Source organism: Brienomyrus brachyistius, unplaced genomic scaffold (assembly GCF_023856365.1).
Source record: "Brienomyrus brachyistius isolate T26 unplaced genomic scaffold, BBRACH_0.4 scaffold62, whole genome shotgun sequence".
Lineage (NCBI taxonomy): Eukaryota > Metazoa > Chordata > Actinopteri > Osteoglossiformes > Mormyridae > Brienomyrus > Brienomyrus brachyistius.
The window spans coordinates 1,801,423-1,828,265 of NW_026042337.1; the positions used below are offsets into that span (position 1 = coordinate 1,801,423).

The 26,843-nt window shown below is 44.6% G+C and overlaps 2 protein-coding genes and 1 long non-coding RNA gene across 3 annotated transcripts; 2 read left to right on the top strand and 1 right to left on the bottom strand.

Moving 5' to 3' along the window:
- Positions 1 to 345: 345 nt before the first annotated feature.
- On the bottom strand, positions 346 to 3,835 carry LOC125725188 (uncharacterized). The gene is made up of 4 exons (XR_007387369.1): positions 3,716 to 3,835; positions 3,428 to 3,476; positions 1,229 to 1,281; positions 346 to 1,093 (listed from the first exon to the last, which is right to left on the bottom strand). It is a non-coding gene; the product is annotated as an uncharacterized LOC125725188 (long non-coding RNA).
- A 59-nt stretch (positions 3,836 to 3,894) lies between these two features.
- LOC125725186 (C-X-C chemokine receptor type 4-like) lies at positions 3,895 to 5,739 on the top strand. Its single transcript, XM_049001896.1, has 2 exons — positions 3,895 to 4,034; positions 4,272 to 5,739. Exons 1-2 carry the CDS (start codon positions 4,011 to 4,013, stop codon positions 5,322 to 5,324), a joined length of 1,077 nt encoding a protein of 358 aa, XP_048857853.1. The 5' UTR covers positions 3,895 to 4,010; the 3' UTR covers positions 5,325 to 5,739.
- A 4,365-nt stretch (positions 5,740 to 10,104) lies between these two features.
- Positions 10,105 to 26,022, top strand: LOC125725187 (aspartate--tRNA ligase, cytoplasmic-like). Its single transcript, XM_049001897.1, has 9 exons — positions 10,105 to 10,254; positions 13,850 to 13,958; positions 15,117 to 15,146; positions 15,488 to 15,545; positions 16,185 to 16,277; positions 17,700 to 17,802; positions 23,237 to 23,338; positions 23,652 to 23,734; positions 25,933 to 26,022. Exons 1-9 carry the CDS (start codon positions 10,232 to 10,234, stop codon positions 25,974 to 25,976), a joined length of 645 nt encoding a protein of 214 aa, XP_048857854.1. The 5' UTR covers positions 10,105 to 10,231; the 3' UTR covers positions 25,977 to 26,022.
- Positions 26,023 to 26,843: the final 821 nt, after the last annotated feature.

Consider the following 26,843-nt stretch of genomic DNA (forward strand, 5'->3'; position numbering starts at 1 on the left):
AGATGACAGAAGCACACTGTATGAAACAGGAAACGAGCACGCAGATTCAATGAGGAAAGATTTCAAACGTTCAAAGGTGATGAAGAGGAGCGATCAGCCCGTTTTTCAGGCAGCCAACACTGAGACCATCGTTCATTGCACCTTTCCAATGTACAAACTGCATCAGAAGCACAGGAAACAAGTTTTTGCGTTTCTTGTTTTCTTTTGCTCCATTCCCATGCAGATGTAACTTGCTTTTCATTTACGGTTTCATATTATAATTGGTGTGATATTTACATTAAACTGTTGATTCACTGAATCCTTTTATATACCTTAGTGTTTAATTGTTCTTGTAAATTGTTCTCCTTAATGCGTCCTCCTTTCTTTCTTATAAATCCTCCTTTGCGATGAAATTAAACTACCTTTGACTTTGTGAAATTGAAAGCATCTAATATCAGCCTTAGACTGTTAACAAACAGACATTTTAAGGCTGCCCTTGTCCAAATTTCATAGCCTGTTAATCTTAATTGCTTACATTAAGAAACACAGACCGGGATGTGTAAAGCATAATAGATTGATGATGCATGTGAACAAAATTCTCCATTGTACTAAAGTTTAATAGTATCTTACTTCATAAGGAAACATCCTTCATTCCATCTTTCTGACATTACTATGAAAATTGAGTTTCCTACTACAACACTAATTCATACAACTTTAAATTCTAATTAAAAGAAGCAATATTACTCATATGTATCATCAGTGCCCCAATGGGTATTAACCCCATGCGCATTGCACAAATTGAATGACATAAACAGAATCACCATATTCATATGCATAACATATCTGCTATATGACTGCAGTTAATTGGCTGCTGATGTAAAGGAGATATCTGCATATTCTCACCTTCCTTAATTCTCCAGATTTCAACACCCATTCTTCTCAAGAGGTTCCTGATCACTCGTCACACTGATTTGTTGTTTAAACACAGAGCTCCTGCAGTTTTTCCAACACCATTCCCTCTGTGTTAAAGCCTTTTTAAGAAGACTGTTCCTTATCTCAAATGTCTTCTGTAGCAACAACTCTGCTAACCAAACACTTCAGCCAAGAGCAAGATCTGAAAGCAAGGAAGGTGTGTTTCATTACATCACTTCTTGTTGCCCAAAGGGGCTAACAGTTTTTACACGTTTATACACCTGGGTACCTCAGCAGAACAATTCAGTTTAAGTAATTTAGCATTAAAGCAGAGTACCTCAGGCCTTTCAGAATCTGCATCCTCACCCACTCAGTCACCTGCAGGTCAATCTAGAAGTAGAAAACAGTCATCACAGTCATGTACTGATATTCATATTCCAAAGCCACATACATGTCTGCCGTCTAACAATTAGAAAGTCCAATAAATTTAAAACGAAATAAAATATATAATATACAGTCAGCCGGTGCCTCAATGATTAGCACTATAGCCTCATACTTGCTGGGATGTAGATTTGCAGTCCTGACCTAGCTAGTAAACCCGATGCCTCCAAATTGCCTTCAGTGTGAGTCTATGGTCTGTGAAGGACTGGTGGCCCCCACCCCATGGCCTGTGCTTTTACAAGGGGCTTGAATACTTCTCAGTGTAGTGCTGTGGCTAGAGCTTTCATATAAGACAAGTGAAATATTATACATTTTGGTGATACAGTACAGTCTGGTTTCAGCTCTAACACTAAGCAATGAGTATTAATTATGGTTCATTTTCAACATAACTATAGCAAAGGAGAAAGCATTCCATCCCAAAACATCCCTACTTAATGCGACTCACTGATTGCAAAAAAAATTACAATAATAATGTTACTCCAAACAAAACAAATCAAGATTTTAATTTCAATCTTAAAATACTTTAAAATAATATATACACTACGGACAAATGAACAATAGGTGCCTCCATGTCCCTTTTCTGGGTCCAGTTTCAAGACCTTCTGACCTTAAAAGAAATCTTGGGGAACTTACTACTCAGTCATCATGAGTTTAGATCCCTTTGCGATGATAATTTTTATGATAATTATTTAACTTTCATTTAGGGAATGACCAGCATGTTTTTATGACCTTGAATAATCCCAGGGGATATTGTGAAACTGCTGCAATCCGTGCAAAAAGGCAGTCGCCTGTCATCGCTTCCGAAGAAACCACCTCTCAGAATTCCCAGTGCGAAACACCGGGATTTTCAGCCGTGAGGCAGAAAAGCAATCTTAACCATGCTAGCCTATCCATTTGGGTATAATCAACAAACCCTAAATAAACAATGGTTTCAAAAGTCCTGCATGTCATTCACTAAGTGCGCAGCTCAAACCCAAAAGGCATTTGCTCTAGATGACAGGGTATAAATTAGTGTTATGGCAACCGAAAAGGCAAGCCTGCATGTTTTCCTCACACCCACCCAATGCAGTTCAAGTGATTGTACCCCTATACAGATCAGTACACCAGTTTCATGCACGAGGTCCTTGTGCTGCTTCAAAGAAAAGGGAGTACAATTACACAGGCATACCGAGAAACCATCTGTTTGAACTCAAGCCTTTTCAGTGATGGGGCTCTCCCCCAACCCATTTTTCTCCTTCTGTCCTACATAAGGACTGATGTTGAGCGACTTCAACCTCCAGCACCCGCGGGATGTGGGATATGGACTAAAACATGCTCCTGCATCAGCACACCTTACACAAACACACTGAGGGGGCCTGAGGATGGAATCAATCAATCAGTCAATCATCTCGGATTTCAAAGGACAAGCTAAGGTGCTCCGTCACTCAGTGAGAGTTTAAGAGGGATGATGAACGAGCATTACCTCAACGTGCAAAGTTTCTCCCGATGCTATTATGAGGTTGGGGTCGGGGGTGGAGGGGAGGGGCAAAGAATGGAGCGCGAGTGACGTATCCCAGTCTTTGCCTTTCTAATTGCCTCGACAGGCCAAATTCTTAAACAAGAGCAAAGCCTCTATGGGTTAAGATGAAAAAAAGTTTGAAAAAAGATTAATAAAAAAAAACTGGGAGACCAGCAGAAGGAAATGACCCAGTCAGCTCAAGACTGATAAACCACTTACAAGGCACTGGGGCTGGGTACAAGCAGGATTTCCTTCACAATCATTTAGGTAACTGGGCGAAACCCAACACAGACAAAACGGCACTAATGTGATGACAGGGTGTAGAGTGACGGCTGAAGCTGTGGACACATGTAAGAACGCCCCCACAAAACCTACATAAATGTTTTCCTAGAGACGCGGGTGTGAGCTGAGACAAGACAATGCAGCAATTCACCTGTCAACTTCATTTCTAATTTGGGTATCCATAAATTATGCCAAATCTTAGTTTTCAAATGATATTGTTTGTGAGTGTACTTGAGACATCTTTGTTTAATGTACCTTCCTTATAATATGAGTAATAATATAGTTTAAATATAACTCCACTGACCGAAGACTTACCGGCCAACTAACGACACCTGGAGGATGTGGAAGTACAGTTTTCTTCCAGCTATGAAACAGAAAGAGCTTTTAGTTTTTTATTTGTTATCATATGTTATTTCATAACATATACCTCGTCTTTTCATTTTTACTACTTAATTTATTTAACGAACTGTTATTAATGTTTTCGCTCACAGAGCAGCGCTAGCGATCAAGGTAATTGCCTTGGACCCTCATAGAACACCAGGCTTCGCAGCCTAGAGCACTTGACAAACCAGTAATATAAATATTAATAAAACTTATATTAACTTAAGTGCGGTAGGTGTGACGGCAAGGTGGCTTCGAATGGACTTTTGTCATAGAAATTCTGCAGTTTTACTGCTAGGGTATTTATTCCTTAGCGCGCCAGGGACTCGCGCCCACTCAGCACGCGCCCTCGCCTCAGCCCGAGCCCGAGTGATCAGCCGCTCCAAACCCCGCCCTTGTGGGCGGAGCCTGCCGAAGGTACGGAGTTTAAAATCGTGCTCGTGCTTTCTGAGCAAAGCAAAGCTGTTCTTATAGGGAAAGTTAAGGAGCGTGTGCTGCTAGGGGAATTCACACCAAAATGTCCGACTTACAGTTTGACGAAGTAAGTATTTTCCTGTGCAATCGTAAAATGTGCTTTACATATGTATATAGCTTGGTTATATTGTAGGAAATGTATATATTAAAATAACTTAACACTGGAATATGTATTTTGCGTATATGTATGTTTATTTTTTTTACTACTACGGACGTTGCAATATCGGCATATTAATGAATGTGGATACATGCAAAACTTTTCATTTTAAAGTATTAAATCCGGAATGTTACTTATCTTTTTTAGAGTTTACTACTGGAGTTAAACAGCTCTGAACCCGGATCGGGGGATTGGATGGACGAAAACTTTGAAGAGCCGTGCTACCGAGCTATTGACCCCGAATTAAAGAAGATCTTCCTCCCAACGGTTTATGGAATAATCTTTGTTTTAGGAATAGTCGGCAATGGACTGGTGGTCATAGTAATGGGCTATCAGAGAAAGTCCAGAACGATGACAGACAAATATAGGCTTCACCTCTCTGTGGCAGACCTGCTGTTCGTCCTGACGCTGCCGTTCTGGGCTGTGGATGCAGCGAGTAGTTGGCATTTTGGGAGCTTTCTCTGCGTGACGGTCCACATGATCTACACCGTGAACCTCTACAGCAGCGTTCTGATCCTCGCTTTCATCAGCCTGGACCGCTACCTGGCAGTCGTGCGTGCCACCAACAGCATCGCCCCAAGGCGTCTCCTGGCCGAGAAGGTGATCTACCTGGGGGTTTGGCTGCCAGCCGCGCTGCTCACCGTGCCAGACATGGTGTTCGCCAAGGTACACGACACCAGTACCAGGATATCCTGTGGGCGCACGTTCCCTGATCCGGTCGACATCTGGACTGCCGCGTTCCGCTTCCAGCACATCCTGGTGGGATTTGTGCTGCCGGGGCTGATAATCCTCACCTGCTACTGCATCATCATCTGCAGACTCTCCCAGTGTTCTAAGGGGCAGCACAAGCGCAAGGCGCTCAAGACCACCGTGGTGCTCATCCTGTGCTTCTTCAGCTGCTGGCTGCCCTACTGCCTGGGGATCTTTGTGGACACCCTGATGTTGCTGAAGGTGATTCCCTACAGCTGCTCCCGTGTGCAGAGTCTGGAGAAGTGGATCTACATCACAGAGGGCCTGGCGTACTTCCACTGCTGTCTCAACCCCATCCTTTATGCCTTCCTGGGGGTTAAGTTCAAGAAATCTGCCCGCAACGCCTTGAGTACGAGTCGGGGATCGAGTCGTAAGATGCTCCCCAAGAAGCGAGGAGCCATCTCTTCGGTCTCCACCGAGTCGGAGTCTTCCAGCTTCCACTCCAGTTAGCCGAACTTCACACAAAACCAACCATGTTCCAGAAGACACTTTGGAGTACAGACTGCTTGTGAATATATATATTTTTTTTCATTTTGTTTATTTAACTTAGCTAAACTCTTAATGCGCCAAAGCAGTGGTTGAATGTTCAGGCAGAGCCTGCTGGCTATTGTTCACCTATGTTACACTGTAAATATGAATCTGATGCTTCGGCCCATGTGAACAGAAGAAGTATTGTACAAAAAAATGTATATAGTTTGTGACTTTGCTAGACCTTTTTCTGTCAGCACTTACACCTGTTTGTCTGCAAAAGAAGTGGTTATTTATGGTCACTGTACGCGACACTGTTTTTCACTGAATGTCTCCACGGTTGTCTAGTGTTTTTTCTAAATGTTAATAATAAAAATCTTGATTTCCTGCATGGAAACTGAAGTCGTTCACGTTCTTTCTTTAAATGAATGCATCATACAATCGCACGTTGAAGGCACTGATCTCGCTTTCACTTTTATAGTTTTTCACAGTTTAAGCATGAGGGGGGGGGGTTCCTCTTTTACTTAATGCAAATGCCTCCACTGCATCTGGCTGACGGGGGATTGGAGGAGGAGCTCCGCTCCGTCTAGAACATCTGTTCTGTTTACGTCTATGCTATTCATTTCAAGCACAATGAGACAAAACCAGAGGCAGATTGGCTCCTTAGGTGTTTCATTGATCTAACTTCAATTCCCCTGCCTGGCTGCTGTTTTTTTTTTTATCATGCACATATTCTTGAGACAACGGTTCCCTTTAAAGAGCACCAGTTGGCCTGGACTTGTATTTTGAAAAGATGAGCTTCCACCACATGGTATATCTTGCCATGTGGTTTTTACAGAAATCTGATAGCAACCCCTGTTTTTCTTGTTTTTTTTTTTTGTTCTGCCAATAAAGATATTTGAAGATCCTGGATGAGTGAGAGACATCAATGTGCTGCACACATACATCTTTAATGTAAAACACGTTAAATTCCGGATCCCCTGGGAGATTTTCTGTCGAGTACGCCGAGCATGATTGAAAATGCGATTGATGAATAATGAAAACTATAATAAATCAATTTTTCCGGTGCTGTAAAAGTGAAATTCCTGAGCTGAACAGACTCACTGTTTTCGGTGTAAAGTTGAATTTTAAAGGGATGACGGAGAATATTATGAGATGTAACACCTACATACAAAATTAGTTTCTTAAACTCATTTTAATTCATGTGACACAAATGTGTAAACAAAATCTAGATGAAAATAAGTGTAGGACAATGATCTTGATGTGATACTTATTGGATTTAGTGTAAAGTGATGCATTACCTCCTGAAAAGGGTGAAGGAGTAGCAATCATATTCAACACCCACCCCCCGGCCCCCGCAAATAAGGGATCATATACCTCCTAGTGATGCATTGACCCCTGATGCACAACCATCGCTGAAGGGAGGAAGCTAACAATGATCCTGACGGCAAACTGAGTGCCCACTGCCAGATCTCACAATATTTTCATTCAGCCATCCAACACCTTCACATTTGCATGCCTTTACCAAGAGCACAAAAGGTGAGAAGTAGCCAAACCATCAGCAATGTCCCAGCGAATGTGAAATGCTTGAGAAGATGCCCTTCAAGGGCTTTCCTGTGGAAGGCAGGAGGGACGCCCAAATGGCAGCCCACTCCCTGTGCGCAGCTCTGCATTTTGTTTGTGTCGTCTCCCAGACACCATGGAACCAGCACTTGTCACTTGCCTTAGATCTGTGTACTGATAGCTGGGTGGGTAGCCATGGTGATGAGCCCAGCTCGAGGGGGGGGAGGGGGGGTGTCTACGGACACCTGCTTCAGTTTATGACCTCCTTTTGATGAGGACGAGCCTCTATAAAAGAGAGTTGGTCTCTCGAGGTCTGGCAGCAGAACTGGTTCTGGAAATTCTGCAGTAGCACAGGGACAGATCTTGTGACGTAACTCTCTTTCACGGCAGATGTCAGTTCCCCTGTGTGCATGTTTACACTGTGTTATTTTGCATGTTTTATTTGTTCAAATGGAACGTTGGACATCTCTGTGTTTTAACTGGCACTAACACCAACCCATGCAAAAGCTCCTCTAAAAGAGACACCTATTCTTGTCTGCATGATATCTGTGCACAAAAAACAACATTGCATAATTACTGCCTCCTGAAGCCTTTCTGAGACAATGATTTTCTACGGCTCCTGGCTGTAGGATGGAAGTGGCTAAAGGCAGTCTGATTATAGTGATGATAACAGAATTGTAATAATACTTGGCCATGCACCAATTTACATAGTATATCAAGGTGTGACGCGTCTCAACCATCGTCTTTCGACCTCAGGCAAGTGGGAGTCGTCCAAATGATTATAAGAATCAGAGTCCCATCGTCTGGGGAACAATACGACGATCTCTAAAAGCAACTGAGCTCTCTTGGAAAGTATCCTTGTAAAAATGGAACAAGAAAACATTAATCAACTTTTTGTGGAAATTCCACACTGAGTTTGTTCGGCTTTGTAACTGTGGTCGTAACTGCAAAAACTACACGTTATGCACATCTGAAGGAATAAAGCAGAGCATGATAAACATGGGGACTAAAGCTGGAACCAAGAACAGATCAGACTTCGGCTCTGGGTCTGAATTAAAGGTAACGCTCACTCATCATCCACAGATCACACAGCCTACTAATGCTATATGGGACATTATAAATAGGATGCTGCTTGTACAAAGTTTCCATTGTGCTAAAATATGAAGCCCATTATTGGTTGAGATTTGCTTTTACTGTGCAGTGAAGCTGAGCATTAAAGCCCTAGTGCACTTGGAGACTTCATGTTTCGTAACGTTGGTATTGTTTCAGCCGGGTAGCTGCCCTTCCGGGAGCAATTTCCTGTGGCAGAAGTTCCTGGGGAAAAAAAGGTGTGGAAACAACGTCCGGACTGGTGTTAAATCAGACCCGGTGTTTTTAACTGCTCTGCTTCTAGGCTGTCAGCTTTCTTCCTCACTTTTCACATCTACCTAAAAGTATTTATATTTGCACAATGTAAAACTGTGTTTGAAAAGGTAACAGTTGAGTTAATCCCATGTAAGTCAACACAGAATATTTTCACAAAATATTCCAAAAATGCCACCCAGATTATAATGCAGCAAAACGTCTTCCCTAATTCCGTAAACCGCAACATAATTTCCAAAACGGCAACACATTCATTTACAAAATGGTAATGCTACTTCATCAATTCTTCAAACAGCGCAGAGGGTGAGGCATGCAGATATAGCATGCGCGCATATTCACAGCAGCAAACTGACTGCAAGTCTGTATAACCACAGGATGAATTCATTGCCCAGAATACTTTCAATTTTGTTTAAAAAAAAAAAAACAAAATCAAGCCATCATAAATCACTGAATGAAATTATATGATTTAAAATTATTAATCATGGATATTAAAGATTCTAGATGAGCCTGTACTGTCTGAAACTGTTCTGTGCTGGGAGATCATTTTAACAGGCCTATATACACCTGTTCTTTTTGCATAAACACTTATCCAGTAGGCACAAAGCTGGAGACACCCTGTACACACCACAAGCGATTGAGCCACCGGTCTGACTAAATCAGTGAGTCACCATACAGTCCTAAATAAAAAAAAAGAGTAAACAAATAATCCAAATAAAAAAAGAAACATTTCCTACCAGTTAGGCTTGGTTGAAATACATTAAGACGTGTGTATTTGAATTCTCTTACTATGACCAAGTTTCTTAATTATTTTTTTTGGCTCGTTATTTGAAAAAAAAGTATGTGAACCCATTGATTATTTAAGCACATTTTTGAACCAGACTATGGTGCATTTGATTCTGACTGAGTGGGAATGTGACTCCAGGATTGTGGCGCCTGCTGACTTTCCACAACAGCAGCCTAACACATCCTACACATTTTCCCATTGTAAAATTCCATACTTTCCAGGTACGAGGTGGGGGTGGGGGGGAGTGAGAGACAGTAAAGGTTGTTTGGGGGGGGGGGGGTGAGCAGTGGAGACATAAACAGTTGTGGGGGAGGTGGTGGTGGCAGTTTGCTAGGTTGGCGCCCTCCAGAAGGCAGCTCTGGGCGATTACTCATCCTGCACAGCAAGGCTTCTGCCCGCCGTGTGACTGCCGACTTGCCCAAGTTCGAACAACATTTACACATTCTTTGCATTTTGGATTCCGCTCACATTTGGTGTCTTTAGCCAATCATTTACCGTATTTGGGATTGGTAAGCCAGGCAGGTGGGAACGTGCATTTCCCCATCATGAGCATCGTAAACTGCAAGGGAGTCAATATCAGCTCACATTGATAATTTAATTAAAACAGTCATAAGTATATTCGGAGTTTTAAAAAATAGAGTGTATAGTAGGCCAATTTGTTATGTATGCATAACTTCTTTCCTTTTATCATACTTATCCGGACTTACAAAATATCAAAATCAAATTCCATACTTTCCCATACTCATATTTTAAATGTCAGTATATGCCAAGATAAAAGACAAAAATACAATAAAGAGCAAATTAAAATATCTGTGTTGGATCGAGCCCCAAATTATAATACTTTACATTATAATACTTTGCATTATATAAATAAGTTTGGCCAGCAAAATGAGTCATGGCCATTGATTTAAGAATCTAATATTACTGCTGAATTCGGGTAACACGTTTTAATTGCTAAAAGATTTAAGTGCGAATTTAACGTGATATATTATGCTATAGGAACCAATATTTGCACCTATGCGTTTCCACACGGAACTTCAGGATGTTCTTTAGCGGTGGTCCGTCCAAAATAAGCCATTTCCTCTCATGCTCGTGTTATAGCCGGTAGATTGGTCGGGTATTCTGCTAATATTAAAATAATTTAGTATCCATTTTCGACAAAATCCATCTTTATTCAGACATGACTAAAGAAGAAGTTAAAGGGTAAGAATGCTTCAAGATGCCAGATGACTAGGTAGCATTATCCCAAACGGCTTAACAGAAGCTAGCTGTCTCTGTACTTAGGATATCTTGGCAGGGGATTGCATCAGTGGCACTTATATTTGTTAAATACACATATGAATGTAACAGGACTCGTATTTACATATTAATTTAATAAAACTGGATCGATTGTTGTGTTTCATTATATTTCGTTAGTCAATTAACTTTAGCTGGCGTTTTCACTTAACTTTTGTGGCGCTGGACAAATATAGTCAAATTGGCAGGCTGTCTTTTATTACCTATCCACCTTTGTCACGTTTGATAATATCGGGTACGCATATTACCTAACCGAAAACGAAGTAAAACACAATGTGGAAACGTGTATCTCCTACCATACTATCACGCCTGAATATAGTGTAGTTTATTGTTTGTGTACTAGGGAGTCTCAAGCAGTCGGAAGCAAATTCCTTTTATTATGGGACGAATAAAGCTGATTCTGAATCTGAATATGTGAAATTCTAATTTTAAAACACGCCTTTTTCAACTTGGTATTCTAATTCTACATCAATATGTCAAAGAAATGTAACTTTAAATGTCCATATACTCAAAAAACGCAAAACAGCTTGTCAGTTTCGCTTTAAGGATAAAAAAAAAATCCATTTCATTGCCAAATTTTAGGACTGTTTTCTCATCAACCTGATTTTCGACATTCCGTAACTCGAAGAGTTACTTCAAAATATCTGAGAAGGCATTTTATGATGTGCTAATAGAAGCTTCAAATCTGTAAATGGATTTTAACAGATGCTGTTACTGGAATGCTAGAATCAACTCAAAACTTACTGAGGAAATTGCCTAGATAGTAATAAAAAAATGTTCCGAAGGAGCTGGTTAGATATTTGAGAGATATATGCTGGCGACAACTTACCGGCACAAAAACAGTAATGTGTGCTATGCTTGGTATGTCACTAAGGCTTGAGAGATCAGATATCTGATCTCATCTCCATCAGATTCTGCTAAGTGCAGCTGCACTCTGTAAAAGGCTAGAAGATGGACATGGTTAGAAGATGACCTGCTGATGATGCTATCAATTGGGGGGGGGAGGGTTTGACACCAGTCTGGTGATGTTTTGCACTGTTTTGGTTTTGTACTTGTCTGGTGAGTGATGGACATCTGGTTGCCAATATTATAAGACTGTGAGAGACAGCCTGTTCCCTGCATTTCCTTTAATCTGGTGTCATCCATCCAGGGGGGTGACACTGTTTGCCACACCCTTCTCTCTCTGCCACTGCCCCTTTCCTTTCTAGCTTTCTGTCCTTGCACTTGTAAAGCCCCGAAGCATATGCTTTCTTTTGGTGCCGTCCTCTATCCATCCAAAACTAACAAGTAATCCCCAGGGTCGAATAACAATGCAAAACTCCATTAAGTCAGTGTCTGATTTGTTAAATTAAGATTTGCTCCAAGCCATTATAATTATAAGATTTGTCTTTAAGGGGACTGAACTTCCATACAGTATTAAAAGGTTTTGTGGGAGAATCTGCGTTGAATAAATATGATTATCACATGTAAACATTGTTCCCCCGCCCCCCAAACTCGTCACTTCATTAGCCTCAGAAAGATCATCTATGCTTTTAATTGTAATTCTATGTCAGCTAAAAAAATCTAGTCGTAGTTGTTTTCTCCAGTGCTGTTAAGATCCCTGATACCTGATATTGTATTTATACAGATATACCTCTTTGTTTTTCTCAATTCCTGCACGGCACCTTGGGGGGGAAGGAGGGACAAAAGGCCCCAAAACAAAACAAACCACAAGGTGGTGTGTAATTTTCAGCAGGTGCTTCGCTGCCTTTTCCACAGGGCAGGTTCCCAGGTGTGGCCACCTGTGGCATCCATTGTGCTGTGTCTGTATTGTGTTGCCTCCTCACTCACACCTGGCGGCCAGCATCCGATGCTCTTCTCAGACCTGTGTTATTTCCTCAAGGGCTCTTTATTTGAAAGGGAGGCAGGAATACTGGTTAAACCCTCATGCTGGACTGGCTCTTGCGATGTCAGCAGTGGAGCTGAAAGGAGATGTCATCAGTGGAGCCGATAGGAGATAAGGCTTTTTGCTGGTCTCACCGTTCTGCTCACAGAGTCGCAGTGTGGCAAGCTTCAGTGTGACCTTAACCAGGGCAGACAGAGTGAGATTTATTTCTTTTAACAGGGGTCTCCAACTGGGGTGTCCTACAGGACTAGAGATGGAGACCCCCTGAATTAAACGCCAGCACCCCGAATGGCACATGATTCCCGCTATGAATTTTATTTTTGCCATATCTGTCAGGCGTGTGCCTGCCTGCTTGATGAGAGGAATCTTTTGTCATTGTGATGTTTAGTAGGCATTCATATTTCTGGCAGTCTTGAGTGATACCCAAACACGTTGCATGCGTGACCCAAAGACTGAAACTTGACCAGTGTAATCTTGTGACAATAGACATAATTATGGACATTTGATGTGCTCTACAGCTGTGGGCGCGGTGATGCTGTTGTCTTACTCCTCCAGGGTTGCGACTTTGATTCATGCCCCTGGCCCTCTGCGTGTAGGTTGCACGTTCTCCTGTGTTTTGCGTGGGGCTCTCCGGTTTCCTCCCACAGTCCTGAGACTTGTGATTAGTTGGATAGGTGTCCTTAAATTGCCCTTTGTGTGCGTCTCTCTGTAGTCTCTGTCCTTTTTGCATTTGCTTTCTAGCATCAACTCCAGGCTCATTGCGATCATCAGCCAGGGGTCTACAGAGTGGTTTCTGGGGGGGGGGGGCACAGACGCATTTAATAAAACTTTGTAAGACAAAATGTATGTCGATGCTCCCATGCATTATACATAACACATTAGTAGCCACTAAATAATAAGCACAACACTCTTGTTTCTCTCAACAAAACAACGTTTCAAATATCCTTCTCAAAGCAGCCTAATTATGTGACGCATCAGCGATTAGGGGTCTCTATATCTCGTCTGCTTTCAGATAATCATCCCTGTTATAAGAAACGTTTAAGGCTTCACTGAATCAGTGGTTATGGGAAATTGATGGACTGATGAATGGATATATAGCTTTGTTGTTTCGGTCAAATTTGATAATGTCAGAATACTTCCACATTCAGTTCCCCAGTTGACTCTTATCTAAAGCAATTTAAAATATTTACTCTCTTTTAGCTGGACTTTTTACTGGAGCAATTTAGGTTAAGTACCTTACTCAAGGGGATGACACATTGCCCCCACCTTTGGTTTGAACCTGCTGCTTTCAGCCTGTCTTCACTTCCAGCTGGAGTGTAGGGCCATTACCCAAACTTTCAGAGAGTCACTCATTTCTGCTAACGGTGTTTATCTGCCTGTTTAATCTCTGACCCCTGACTGAGTAAACACCTTTGTGCACCTCTAGAGCCCAGTCCTTGAGTTTGCATGCTCTCCTGCATGGTCGGGTGCAATGACAAAAGGGATCTGAAGTGTGTAGATTTAATAAATCGCTGGGTCTTGGGAGAGCTGAGGTCCACCGAGGTGACGGAAGGCTGGGAAGTGGGCCCTGGAAGTTCACTCAGGCCTGTTTTTGTTTGTGGCGGCTCCCTGTGGCAGAGCGACGTCGGCGGAGGAGGATCTGCAGACCCAGTCGAAGAAGGCGCTGAAAAAACAGCAGAAGGAGGCAGAGAAAGCAGCGAAGAAGGCCGAAAAGCAGGCCAAAGCGGTCAGTGCGGGGTGGGGGCTTTGGCCCAGGATTCCTGTGTTCCCGGGGGGGGGGGGGGGGCAGGAATAACGTGACAGCTGTCCTGGATGCCGTCTCTAATATGTGCAAGCCGCTGCTAGCCGTACACGATGAATAAGCATGACATTAATTAGCACAATGTCGTAATGTTAATAACATCATAAACGGAATAACAGAATGACTATTTCAGAATGACAGGGCATCGATGACGGGCGTGAAGTACCTGCTCAGATAGTATTTACTTACCCCCCCCCCCCCCCCCCCCATATTAAATGTCAAGCCCTTTCATCAGTATCTCACACCTCTAATAAAAGTGTCCCAGCTGAATCTCCCAGTCTAACAAAATGCATTATTTGATTATTATATTTCCTTTGCGAAGCGTTTCTCTGTTTAACACTTTAGAGACTGTAAGTTGTTTACTAAGCAAAGATAGGGAGTCTCGTGTGAGTAATCGCTAATGTCAAAGCGTTTTTCACAACTCTCCTCAGGATGTACTGAAAGATAACATGACTTTTACTTTGTGATATCCCTTTTTGCAACCTGCTCTATTGCTGGTGTTTGCTGTGGTAACCTACCACTTAACATCAACATGCGCAGTGAACCTGGAGAAATGTAGCATATTTTCTTATAAGTGCATTTGCTGGGTTAAATATGACCCAGCTTGTGTGTTATACTTGCGTCAAATGGTGAACCGAGATGAAATGTTGCATAAACTTATATTCTTATCAGGTTAAACGCATTCTGGCTTTTTTTTTTGTATTTGTGTGTGATTCCCACAACGTGATAAAAACCTGTTATTCTGACATTGCGGGGACCCAGAAGGGGAAATTCAATTAAAAAAAAAATATATATGATTACAATCAAAAAAAGTTAAAAGGTCAAAAGTCTCGTATTTTGTTTTTGTTTCTTATGGTTAAGGTTAGGGACTGGGGGTGGGGGTTAAGGTTGTCGTTGGGATTACAGTTTTCCCCCATAGAAATGATCGGATGGGCCCCACAAAGGCATGAGTACAGATCTCTGTGTGTGTGTGTGTGTGTGTGTAATATATAATATATAATGTAGACACGCTCACGCATAAATGTATGTATGTAGGTACAGGCTCATCTTCTGTCTCTGGCCCCTTCCCCGTTTTCCCTTCAGGTGGCTGAACAGCAGATGACCGAGGAAGATGTAAGTAACCGGTTTAGGCTCCTCTACTGGAGAATAACGGACCATTATAGCGACTCTGCTTTGTGCACCGGATTTAGCCCACGGTGGAGTTCGTGCTCTATAATGAGAGTAAAACTTAGGTAAAAATAATCTTACGCTGCACACTTCCATCACCCAGCTTTCAACACCCAGTAAAACATCTCAAGTATAATTACTGGTTTATTTTAAGGCGTGTTTATGTGATAAGGATATTGAAAAAAAAAAGCACACATTACTCGAGGAATGTTAATTTAGCTGTGACAAAGGCCGGCTATATTGAAGTTTAATCAGTTGTTTAACTTCAGGATTTATCTTCTGTGCAGGATTTTTCCAAGGAACGCTACGGGGTCCCTCCGATGGTGCAGTCCCAGCAGAAGCTGGGTCAGTGGTCTTCTCTTCCATCGCAGGTTATGTCAGTGGAGCGGCAGCCGTCAATCTGCTCGCATTTACTGCACCGGGCTACGAGAGACGTGGCTATACCGCCCGCATGCTCCGCTGCATTCTCTCAAGCATCAGATAGGCAAACTCATTTGCAAATGTTCTTCCTCGTCCTGCCGTCCCGTCTGTCTGGCTGCTCCCTCGGCGATGACGCCAGAGAACAGAGCTCAGAACTCAGCTTAACGCCTCCCTGCCCTCAGACAGGAGAATAATACAGGTGCCGGGAGGGTGGGGTGGAGGGGGGGGGGGGGTGAGACAGGCGTCTCTGAGGCAGCCAGACTAGCGAGCATGAAATGTGCGTCAATCCAACGTACCGTTTCTGCACATTTGCTTTATCTCCAAGTACAAATATATAGTTATAGGTGGGTGTTTGGGGGGGGGGGGGGGGGGAGGGGGTGGCGGCGGCAGCCTGTTTTTTGCAAATGTGCTTCTAGTAGAGACATACAGTCATGTTTGTGTACTTTTTTGTACTGCCAGGGGAAGGGGAGTGCAGCTCGTTACTTGGTTTCCTATTAAGAGTGGGTGGGGTGCGTGGGCTCCTTTGATGTGGCCTTACTATGCCCCCCCCCCCCATTAAGGCAGACAGGACACTGGTCCGTGTCCAGGAGTTGACACCTGAGAAGGCTGACCAGCTGCTCTGGATACGAGCCAGGATTCACACCAGCCGAGCCAAAGGTGAGACCCCTCACCCTGCATCCTCCCCCGCCAGCCTGACCTGCCAACCCCCCCCCATCGCCCGGCTTTCTGCCAAGGTCCCAGTCATCTCCAGCAGACTGAATGAAAAGCATTTAATGCATGTGCGTCAAGATCACGGCTGCGTCATCTGACTGGAGAGCCCACTGAATATTTAATTTGTATGTTAATATGGTGTGAAACAGTAACCAGTGGCAGGCAAAGGTTAAAGGTGGTGAGTCCAGTTTGAACAGCGTGGTGGTGGTCAGGAGGTGGTCTGGTGGTCAGGAGGTGGTCTGGTGGTCAGGAGGTGGTCTGGGTATATTTTGCTGGGACTGTATTGGACCGCTGTGTGTTCTGGAACACTCTATTTGCTTTTTCCTAATTCTTATTGCTCCTGGTTTGAGATCCTCGGAGTCCCAAGCCGTCTGACTTGTTCTCCTGATCAGTACCTAGATTTCAAAGATTTCGTCAGATGCAGATTCTCGCCACTTGCGGGTTACATTAAAGAAAACTCTTGAGTATTTCCGATGTTTCGATATGCAGTTATTTATAATTCCTGTCTTCATGTCAGCCATGCTTAGGAATGCTGTTTTTGTTTGGAAAGTGAGCAGTGGTCTCTTCACACTTGTGATTCTTCATGTCGGTGTTTTGCCTTTCGGTAATTTGCCCTGACTCAGGTTGGAATGCGATGATTTGGGGAAGGTTCTGACCCCCTCACTGGGGTCGCTGGCAGGTTCGTGCTGGTATTTCCAGCGGAGAGTTACAATCCGACGTGATGGTTTCCTACCATGGCGGAATGTCTCTCAGGTGATGTTTACCCTCTTCATTAAGCCCCCCAGTAAAGGAAGTCCTGTATGGCAGAACAACATCCTTATTTACACTTAAATTAAGTTGCTGTTGGAGATCGCCATGTTGTTCCACACCCCACACATTACCCACTCCCTGCTCACTCCCACCTGCTGGAGGAAAAAGGAAAGAAAAAAGATCAAAGCTTTGGTGGTCTGCTTTTGGTGGTCTGCTTTTGGTGGTCTGCTTTTGGTGGTCTGCTTTTGCTATGTAAGGGCTCTTTTTGCTCACAATCTTGGGGGGGGGAAGGTTGGGTTGAAAACTCAGCAAGCGTCAGTAATTGAAAATTTAAATGGGAACTTCCTTGGAATCTTCTTAGGGTCCATCCATTACTGCATAAACTAATGAAGTGATTTCCAGTTTAGCCCCCAGTCATTCCGTTTAAAGTTCCCTCCTGGGTCATTGTGACAGCTTTCTGAGTGCAGCTCAATGTAAGACCTATCCAGTCCCAGGGGCTGGGATCAGTGATGTTTATTTTCCTGTGTTTCGTGGATTGATCCTGAGGTATGCTCTGGAATTACGGTGCCAGCTGACGCCCCCCCCCCCCCCCCCCCCCCCCCCCCGCTGTCTTTTCAGGGAAGCAGTGTTTCCTGGTCCTGCGTCAGCAGCAGTTCAATGTGCAAGCCCTGGTGGCAGTGGGCGAACACACCAGCAAGCAGATGGTCAAGTTTGCCGCCAAGTGAGTTGAGGCCCCCCCCCCCCCCCTCCATTTCCTGTTCGCCCCCCGCCATCCACCGAGGCCAAACAATGGTGGGAAAGGCTGTCCCTCCGTGCCCGGCTCCGCTTTCACGTGTCCAGGAGGAACCGATCGCTTTTCAGCGCCGGCTTCGTTTTCATCGCGGGCCCTGAATCTGGCTAATGAAACGACTCCCATTACAATAACAAGCTCCCCCCGGCGTGGCTGGAGGACCACTTAAGAGCCCGATGACAGCTGATTACCTGGGCCGCACTCTCAGCGTTTTGTCTGGGGGGGGCATCAAGTGATACAGACGCAATTATTCGTTGTGGTGATCGTGCTTCGCGCCTGACAGAGGAAAAGCAAGCGCTCTGCGATTTGTTTAGACATCTGTTAGGAAAAAAAAAAACAATTCTAAATGATTTGTTTGCTGTAAAGCAGAAAGTCACGGCTTTAGGTCAGAACATTTGCTGTTGACGTCGGCGTGAGGGAGGTCGGGGTCAGACTGACCTTCACCCCGGCAACTGCACTGAGAAGGAAGTTGCCCGTGCAGACAGTGTGAGTGACCTTTCATGCTGCAAACTCAGAAGTGGGTCAGGTCATGGGTGAAGAAGGAGTATTCACTGTTTAACAGTGTCACGGTCAGTCCTCATGGACGGGGGGAAGGGGGGGGGGGTCCTCCTGGGGGTGGGGATTGGGGACCGCTACATCCAATTTGTCTCTTACAGTAGATCAGTCATAGGGAACTTATATACTTGTTGTTGTTTAGTTCTCTATGAACCAGCATTCACCTTTTCCTCGCTGTCTGTCCTGCTCTCCTCCAAAATAACTACAGTGTCCATCCCTTACTGTTTTACCTTATGTGGGCGACACAAGATGCCAGTTTTTTTTTTTACAAAAAAAAAAAAAAAAAAAGTTCTTTCAGCGTAAACAAATGAGTTCCCCTTTTTTACGCAATACTCTGCGGTTTTAACTGCCAGTTGGGTCTGTTGCATGCAATGCAGCCATGGGCTCACCGATCAAAGTCATGTGAAATCAAGATGTGATGAAACGGCTCACAGACGGACTGCGGCCCGGCCGAGGCTGAGGACGGGCGACGTGTTTATGCTCTCTCCAAGGTTTATAAAAGGACTTCAAACCCAACTCTTTCCAGGGCCTTGAAAGTTGGCCATGTGTCTAAAAATTGCCCCCCGGTTTTACTTCATGCAGGTTCCGAGCTGCAGGCTTCTCAGTTATGTCTTTTCGCTGGGTCTTGAGCCCTGCTGATGCAAAGGGTGGTGGATGAAGACGCGTGACAGCAAGGTTGTTGGCTCTAGTCCCCAGACACAGATACTTTAACTTGAATCCCTGCAGCCAAATGTCTCCTCTTTTTACAGCTAGACACCATTAGCCGTTTGGGAAGCGAGCATCGTTCAGAGTTTCACAGGGCGAGCGATTTTTGTCATGGTTGTATGTGTTTGGGCCCAAATTTTTAGGAGACTTCTCAACTTATAGTGGTTTTACAAAAAAAAGTACTCGGGCTGCCCACGAAGAAGAACCATTTAGCAGGAAACTAAGGACGGATTTGAGAAAGTTGTATGTAGCTGTGTCGAGTCTATCAGTGCAGAATGGCAGTTAAAAGTTTATTCCATAAGAATGTGCTGATTCATGTTATTTGCGATCAAGATTAAATACCTTTTTTCTAACTCCGTGAACATTGCGTGTTTAAACGGGCAGCGTAGATCGTGTAGGACATGCAGAACTTGGCTCCATCGGTTGTGGCTGCCGTGCTTAAGTCACTTACCATGTGTTTTACGAGAACAGTAGAGCTGAAGGCGTATTGGCATGTGAGCCAGAAATTTGCTCATTTTTGGAACAGCGGCTGCTCACTTTGTGTTTCGCTTTCTGTAGCAGAAAAGGGCTTTTCCTACTAAACCTAAATCGAAATGTTAATTCATTCTACAGTGGGACCCCCGAATCCGCAGTTCGGCAACTGTGGTTTTTTCATCTGCGGCTCACTGTGGTCTGAAAATTCTCAATTCGCAAACTGCATGCCAAGTAGATACTGGCTGTAAGCTGTTGAGTACTTACAATAGCTGAAGATATTTTAAAACAAATTCTTCTCATAAAAGGTTCTGTACAGGTGCATAATACAATATGCACTATATTTTACAATTGTAAAATCTGTCACAGTATTTTTTTAATTGTTCCTTCATCCTTTGAGGGGTAAATACATGATTTTCATTGTCATCTCTTGATACATGATGTTTTTTTCATTGCGACCATCTTCTCTTGAGAATTATGTTAAAACGTGAGAATCCCTTTATTTCGAGACAGTACTGTGCTGTATAATTTACAATGTACTTTATTACTCAAATGTTGGTAATGTCTTTCTGTGTGTAATTTATCAATTATCATATGGAAGCACTCAAAAATCATGTTGCATATGGGGTCCGCAGATGATTCACTATTATTCGCGATTTTGGCCGTGCGTGGTTGGGCCCATGGATATGTGGAAACTACTGTAGAAACGTCCGGTAATATTGTGATGAGACCCATCACACATAACTGAAAATGATTAAATTATGATTAAAATGAATGAAGTTGTAGGGTTTGTGAAATGAACCACAGAGGAATGAACCTTCCGTTCTGCTCATGGGGCTTAAAGCGCGAAGTGTAAATCCAACCACCTTAAAATAAAAAACGTGTTGCTGGCTAATTGCTACTGAGACCCCTTCAGGTCCTTCACGTAACCAGCCAGCTTTTAGCTTCAGTAGACATGCTTGGGTGTTACTGGTTCAAAGCCCTGTGTGTCCAGTTGGCTGAGAGTTCAAGATTCAAGAGGTTTGTTCATCGCTTGCACATACAACATGTCATACGTGCCCTGGTCACTCCGAACAGCTGTGCATGATGACAAAATATGGAGGGATAAATAATAAGATGGGGAAAAAAATACATGAAATGTTCAGCTGTACATAATCATAAGTGATAGGTAAGAGGTATTTTGCTGTGCGATATAAGTGCAACGTGCAAGAAGTCTGAGGTATGTGCCAACAATTTGGACAGGATGAAAGCAGTACCTATAGGTATTGGGGTGTTGTCCAATTGCTCTAGTGAATTCTCCAGCTCCCTCAATGTATCTGAATGATGATAGCTTTAGGTACTGGGTGTCCTAGAGGTTTTTACAGGTGTTTGTCACATTGCTTTTTATTTTTGGAAATCGGCTCGCTGCCCTTGCAGGTCGCTGTGTCGGGTGTTACTGTACAGGCCTGAATAACACCCCACCAGAGCAAAATGCGTTACTGATGCTATGCGCAAGAAGCAACACATACGTTCATCTGTGCTGGCAAAAGTAAAAACCGCATTAAGATGGAAACTACAGTGGGCGTTGATGCTGATGTTTCTGTGTTAGGCGTGTTTTACGAATGGTGAAAGTCTGAGGTCTCGTTTATTTGGTTGGCTGACACCTGAAAAAATAGGGAACAGGGAAAGCAGAAGCAGCCAATGGTTGTTAAGGGTAGTGTTTCTATGGTAACAACGCAGCAATATTTAGTCAGTTAGATTTTTTTTTTCCATCTTTAATTTGAGTGGTCACATGACCAGATGATTACAACATGAAAAGGTATACTCTGGTATACTTTATGTTGCGTCCCTCATGGTATGTTGAAAGCTTAGAGCTCATGTAGTATCTCCAGTAAACATAGGCTAGGACCTGCTTTACGCAGTTAAAGGCTGATTAATACTTGTGCGCCGAATCTACGCCTTAGGTAGCCGCGTACCCTATACAATAGCCATACATGCACCTCCCTAGAAATGTGACTTAAGGCTACTGGGTTGGGTACAAAGCAACCCAAGGCGTAGAGTCTCCACAGAAGTATGATTCAGCCTTAAATTTAAACGCATTCAGGACTCTGCAGAAGAGTGCACCTCCGATTCTGATGAAACATTTCTGACTCTTGAGTAGCTGTCCATGATCGTCACTTACCTGTGAAGTGGTTCATGTGTCGCTTCTCTGTCGTTTAGTTTCCATTGGTTTGGTTTTTTTTTTTAAACTGCAGGTGTTCGAAGTAAGACCTGCCCAGTCCGTTTGCTTACAGGTTATCCTGTTCTCGTTAAAACCACATTCTGAGAGTAGCAAGTATGATAGAAGTAAAGATTTTTATCACGTCGTAAAAGGCAGCCTCCCCCCCCCCCCCCCCCCCCAGCAGAGATCTGTCTGGGCTGCTCTGCGGACTGAAAAAGTCAACTAATTGGAAATGAAACTTTGTTTTGCTAAGTGGAGGTTCATTTCTAATTACCAAAATCACTAAAATCAAACAAACGATTCTTTAAGTGGAGTTGACTGTAAAATGATCATCACTTAACTGCTCATACCTAACTGGAAACAAAATGTTACTTTGCCCCTGCTCTCTGTGTCAGAATTTAATAAACGCCCGTTTCCTCCAGCCGACTCCTGCCTCAGCATGTGAATGTGCAGTGGCATCCCCTCCAGGATGTATCTTTGCTGCCTGACAGAAACTCCTGGCCTCTCCTTATGGTCCTACACAGACACTCTTCACTTTCTGACTAAGTTCCATTCCTACGACTAGGTCGTTAAGCGCTCTGGTCGACAAGCGAGGAGCCGCCCCTTACCGACATTTCAAGCCCGTTGTACTGGAAGTGGGTTTGCGTCAACCACCTTTAGGTGTTTGTATGTCACCTTTGCACCTTTTACAGTGCGTCTCTTCTGAGAATCATTGGTTACCGCTGGTTTGACTTTGTGTCGAATGAGCGGTTGTTAGAGGAGCCCCTGAATGAGGCACATTACCTGCATTGTGAGGGAGCGTCAGTTACGGCACTATGGCCATGTGGCGCGTTTCCCTGAGGGTGATTCGGCTCGCAGGATCCTCATTGCTGAGGACCTGAGCACCTGGAGCAGGCCCAAGGGGGACGCCCATGTAACACCTGGGCTCCGGCAGATTGACGGCCATTTTCGGAGGATGGGACTGCCTGGGGTTTGCCAGTTGGGATCCCGAGGAGTTTAGCCATGTGGTGGGTGCGGCATCAGTGCATGCTCCCCAACCTGACCTGGCCTGACCTGTAGTGTACCGTATACTGTAACAAACAGAATAGGGGAAATCAGCTCTAATGTACCTAGTTTTGCGTACTGTAAATACGGGTAATCATTTTTATTTATTCTGAAAGAAAAAGTTTAAAGGAAACTCCATCTTGATAACTTTGTTTTAATCTGCCGATGGAGATTTCATCAGACTGAGAATAAGCGTAAAATACCGACTGGCTGGAGAGCTGGTCGTAAGACTTGGGCGGTCGTTAAACAAGCAGGTTGTTGAGTGAGGAGTGCCTGTACTGGATAAGTGGTGGCAGGATGGATGGATGGATGGATGAATATCTTTGGATGCCGTCTTTCACATCTGTTTTCAATGCCTTCTAATCCCTGACCTTCCTCCATTCTTTGCAGCATCAACAAGGAGAGCATAGTGGACGTGGAGGTGTGGTCCGCAAGGTGGAGCAGAAGATCGAGAGCTGCACGCAGCAGGATGTGGAACTGCATATTGAGAGGGTGTGAGCCGTCGGCCGCAGCTCCTGATCCCCCCCCCCCCCCCCGCCCCGCCCCACCCTGCCCCACCCGATGTCTCGCCACATCGGCCCATTAGCACAAGGAGTCGGGGGCTGTAGACTAAGACCTGAAAAGACTGATATGATAAAACCGAGATGAACAGACTCTAGTAGACTCATGTTGCGGTTTCCTGTTTGTTCCCCTTCACAGAAAGCGGCAGCCAGCCTGTGCCGAGATTGGCGTTCTCTTGGTGCTTACCCGCGGGTTTGCCAGCTTAGGGGAGCGGGGATTTACGGGTCTTTGTTCTCTTCCTCAGATATATGTCGTCAGCCAGGCTGAGCCCCGTCTCCCGCTGCAGCTGGAGGATGCGGTGCGGCCCCGAGGGGGGAGGGCGACGAGGTGAGGGCACGGTCGGGAGCTTGTCGGGCCCTTGTGCCAAACTGGTATCTGCTTAGGAACTAACTTAGGCATCACCTTCGGTGCAGCACAGTGTGACAGTGTGCTTTCCTTTCTGAAGTGTGGCATGGACCCTTGGAGACAGTTGATTAGCGCACTGATTCTCACACTCGCGGCCGGCTAAGGCAGCATGCCTCTAAACTGCGTCCTGTAGTCTCAAGCAGCATACTAAATATTTAAAAGGCTTTTGACCCATGTTCTGGTATATCTGCGAGGGTTAATCAAGGGAATTCGGGTCTTATTTATAAGTGGGGGTCCATACTCCTGCTATCCCCAGGTTCCGGCCCCCCGCCTGTACAGCAGTGCGGGTTTAAATTTCAAGGTTTATAGGTGGAGAGTGTGTGCTGTCCACAAGCCAGGTCCATGTTTCTGAGGCGTTTCACACGGAAGGCTATAGCCCACCCCCCCCCCCCCCCCCAAGTGACCGATTAGAGGCTTGAACCCATGATACTGCCATACAACCAACATTCAGCTCGATGCCAGCTACCTCACTATTAGTGCAAAGTGCACTGTGCTGATCACTGTCACATAGTGACGTGTTAAAGGGCAGCGGCGTGATGGCATCCGTTTCACACCCCCCATACCCCCCCCCCCCCCCCCCGCCCCCGACAGTAGGTGTTTTCATTGGGCATGTTGCCCTCATGCCACTAAGGAACGTTCCTCTTCAGTCCTGACCCCTTCGGTCTCAGAGAGAAAATCCACAGAGGGTCGGTTCTCGGTTGTGCGTTTATTTCTCCTGTCTGCCTGAAATAAATCCGATACCCAGGGTGACACTGTGACTGCACCCGTGCAGTCTGTGTGCACTGTGACTGCACCCGTGCAGTCTGGGTGACACTGTGACTGCACCCGTGCAGTTTGGGTGACACTGTGACTGCACCCGTGCAGTCTGTGTGCACTGTAACTGCACCGTGCAGTCTGTGTGCACTGTGACTGCACGGAGCCCCGTGTCTTCACACCTTCAGGGTGGGGGGTTTTGCAAGCTGTCACTCAGTATGTTTAAATGCACACCAAGAAAATCAAAATTATTGTGTTGGTCTGACTCAAACCGAACTTTTAAAGTACATATAAACATGTTAGTTCTACTGAAATCGTACTAAATTGAATTTCTCAGTCGGACTGACACACCCACGTAATGCGATTGGGAGTCGATTTACTCCTGATTTACTCCAATCCAAATCAGGAAATGGAACTGGAGGTATGTCAAACAAAATTGGAATTGAATTCAAATTTCCGAGGGGCTTAAATTCCAAACTCAAAAACCATTTCCTGATTTGGAACGGAATTGATGAGCACATTCTGGAATGTCTCCAGCTCTTCTATCCTGATCTTCTTGTATGTTTTCTTCCAAGCAGATCTGATTTAAAACTTGTGTCACTTCATTAGTCCCACACGTCCATTATTATTAATTTTACTCATTTTTAATATCTGTGACGTAATGGGTCAACCGGAAAAAGCACAGAACTAACAAGCTGAAAGAAGTTATATCGCCCCCTATTGTAGTGGAGTCAGACATACTTGTAAACGTACGGATTCTGTTTGTGCAGTTTACATGCGTTCATGAGGGCTTTCTCTCTGATCCCATCCAGCCCGTCCGTCCAAAAACCATGCTGTTTAGTTAGACCGGTGCCTCTGAGCTGCCTTTAGTATGGTTGTGTGCGGCTGTGGGTGTGTGGTTATCCAGGGTTGGGACTGGCTTCCCACCCACGGTGTTCCCCTGCCTTTTATCCCTGGGATAGGATCCCGGCTGTAACACCCTATGCTGGATAGGAGATTATGGAAGACAGAGGATAGATAAAGTGGCCTTGTCAGCAAATAGCTTTTATTTACCTCTTTAGGTACTTCTTTAATTCACATTGAATGCAAACACGTGATAATAACAAAAATGTAACCAAATAATCTAATAATTTTTGTTAATGTGTATTAAAGCTATTAAGGTATGTTAGGAGATTGTGGTACATTAAAGGAGGTTGCATGCTGCTTGTGAATGTTCTATCAATTGTGTAGCTCGATAAAACTCCGAAGCGTCTTCACTTTAGTGCTATGCTTCCTGCCGTCTTCCAGCGGCATGGCCGCCTTCCTGAGTTTTATAAAGGTTATTACCTTTTAACACAAACGGTGACGGGTCACTGTGTCTCTTGCAGGAAGGGAGAGCTACCGTCAATCAGGACACCAAGCTGGACAATAGGGTCATCGACCTCAGGGTGAGTCCTGGGCCTGCCCTGCTTTCAGAACTCAGTCTGGGCCCCTTCACATGCCGATGCCCCGGAAAGGGATCCGGCACGATGAGGCGGGGAGCAGTCCTGCCAGCTCTTTGTAAAAGTGGTCAGGATTCGCCATTTAATTTCAAATCCCGCCCCCACACTCAGCATTCTAAGCAAATCGGCTGCTCTCTATCAGACTCTGCGGCTGCAGTGGTAAAGCAGACGCTATGGATGTAGTCCATGGCATTTCACAGCCGCATTCTGGGCACCACGGCCCAATCCGGCACTGTGGGGTTGTACGGCTGCAGTGACCTGAACCTCCCTCGCTGGCAGCTGCTGGCCCCCCCTGTCTCAGCTCAGCCCAATATGTGTCTCTGCCTTGCCGAACCACACGCTTTTCCTGATGCTGCGAATGAAACCTTATCGCTGGAACAGAGCTTCTTTCAGTTACTGCCTTTGCTGTGTAATTGGGGGGGGGGGGGGGGGGGGGGACTGCTCTGAGAAGGCAAAACAGCATTTTAGCTTGGAGTCTGCGGGATTAAGGTGCCGTATCATGGCTGGCAGTCTGTGAGCTGCAAGACCTGCTTATTGCATTTAAAGAACAGGCAGTCAGGGGGGTTTTAACACTTTGGGCCAGACGGTTCTGACCCGAGGAGCTGGCTGTGGGATTTGGCAGCTGTAAACTGCCGGAGATGGAGGTGAAATGTCTCTTGAGGTTTGATCCTTCTCACAATGTTTTCTCTGATTAGCAAGAAAATAGATAACGGGATGTAGATTGTAACGAAGGTCATAGATACACAAATTAGCCTTTGAAATATCACTTGATTTATTTTGGTTTTGCGGGTAGGTTC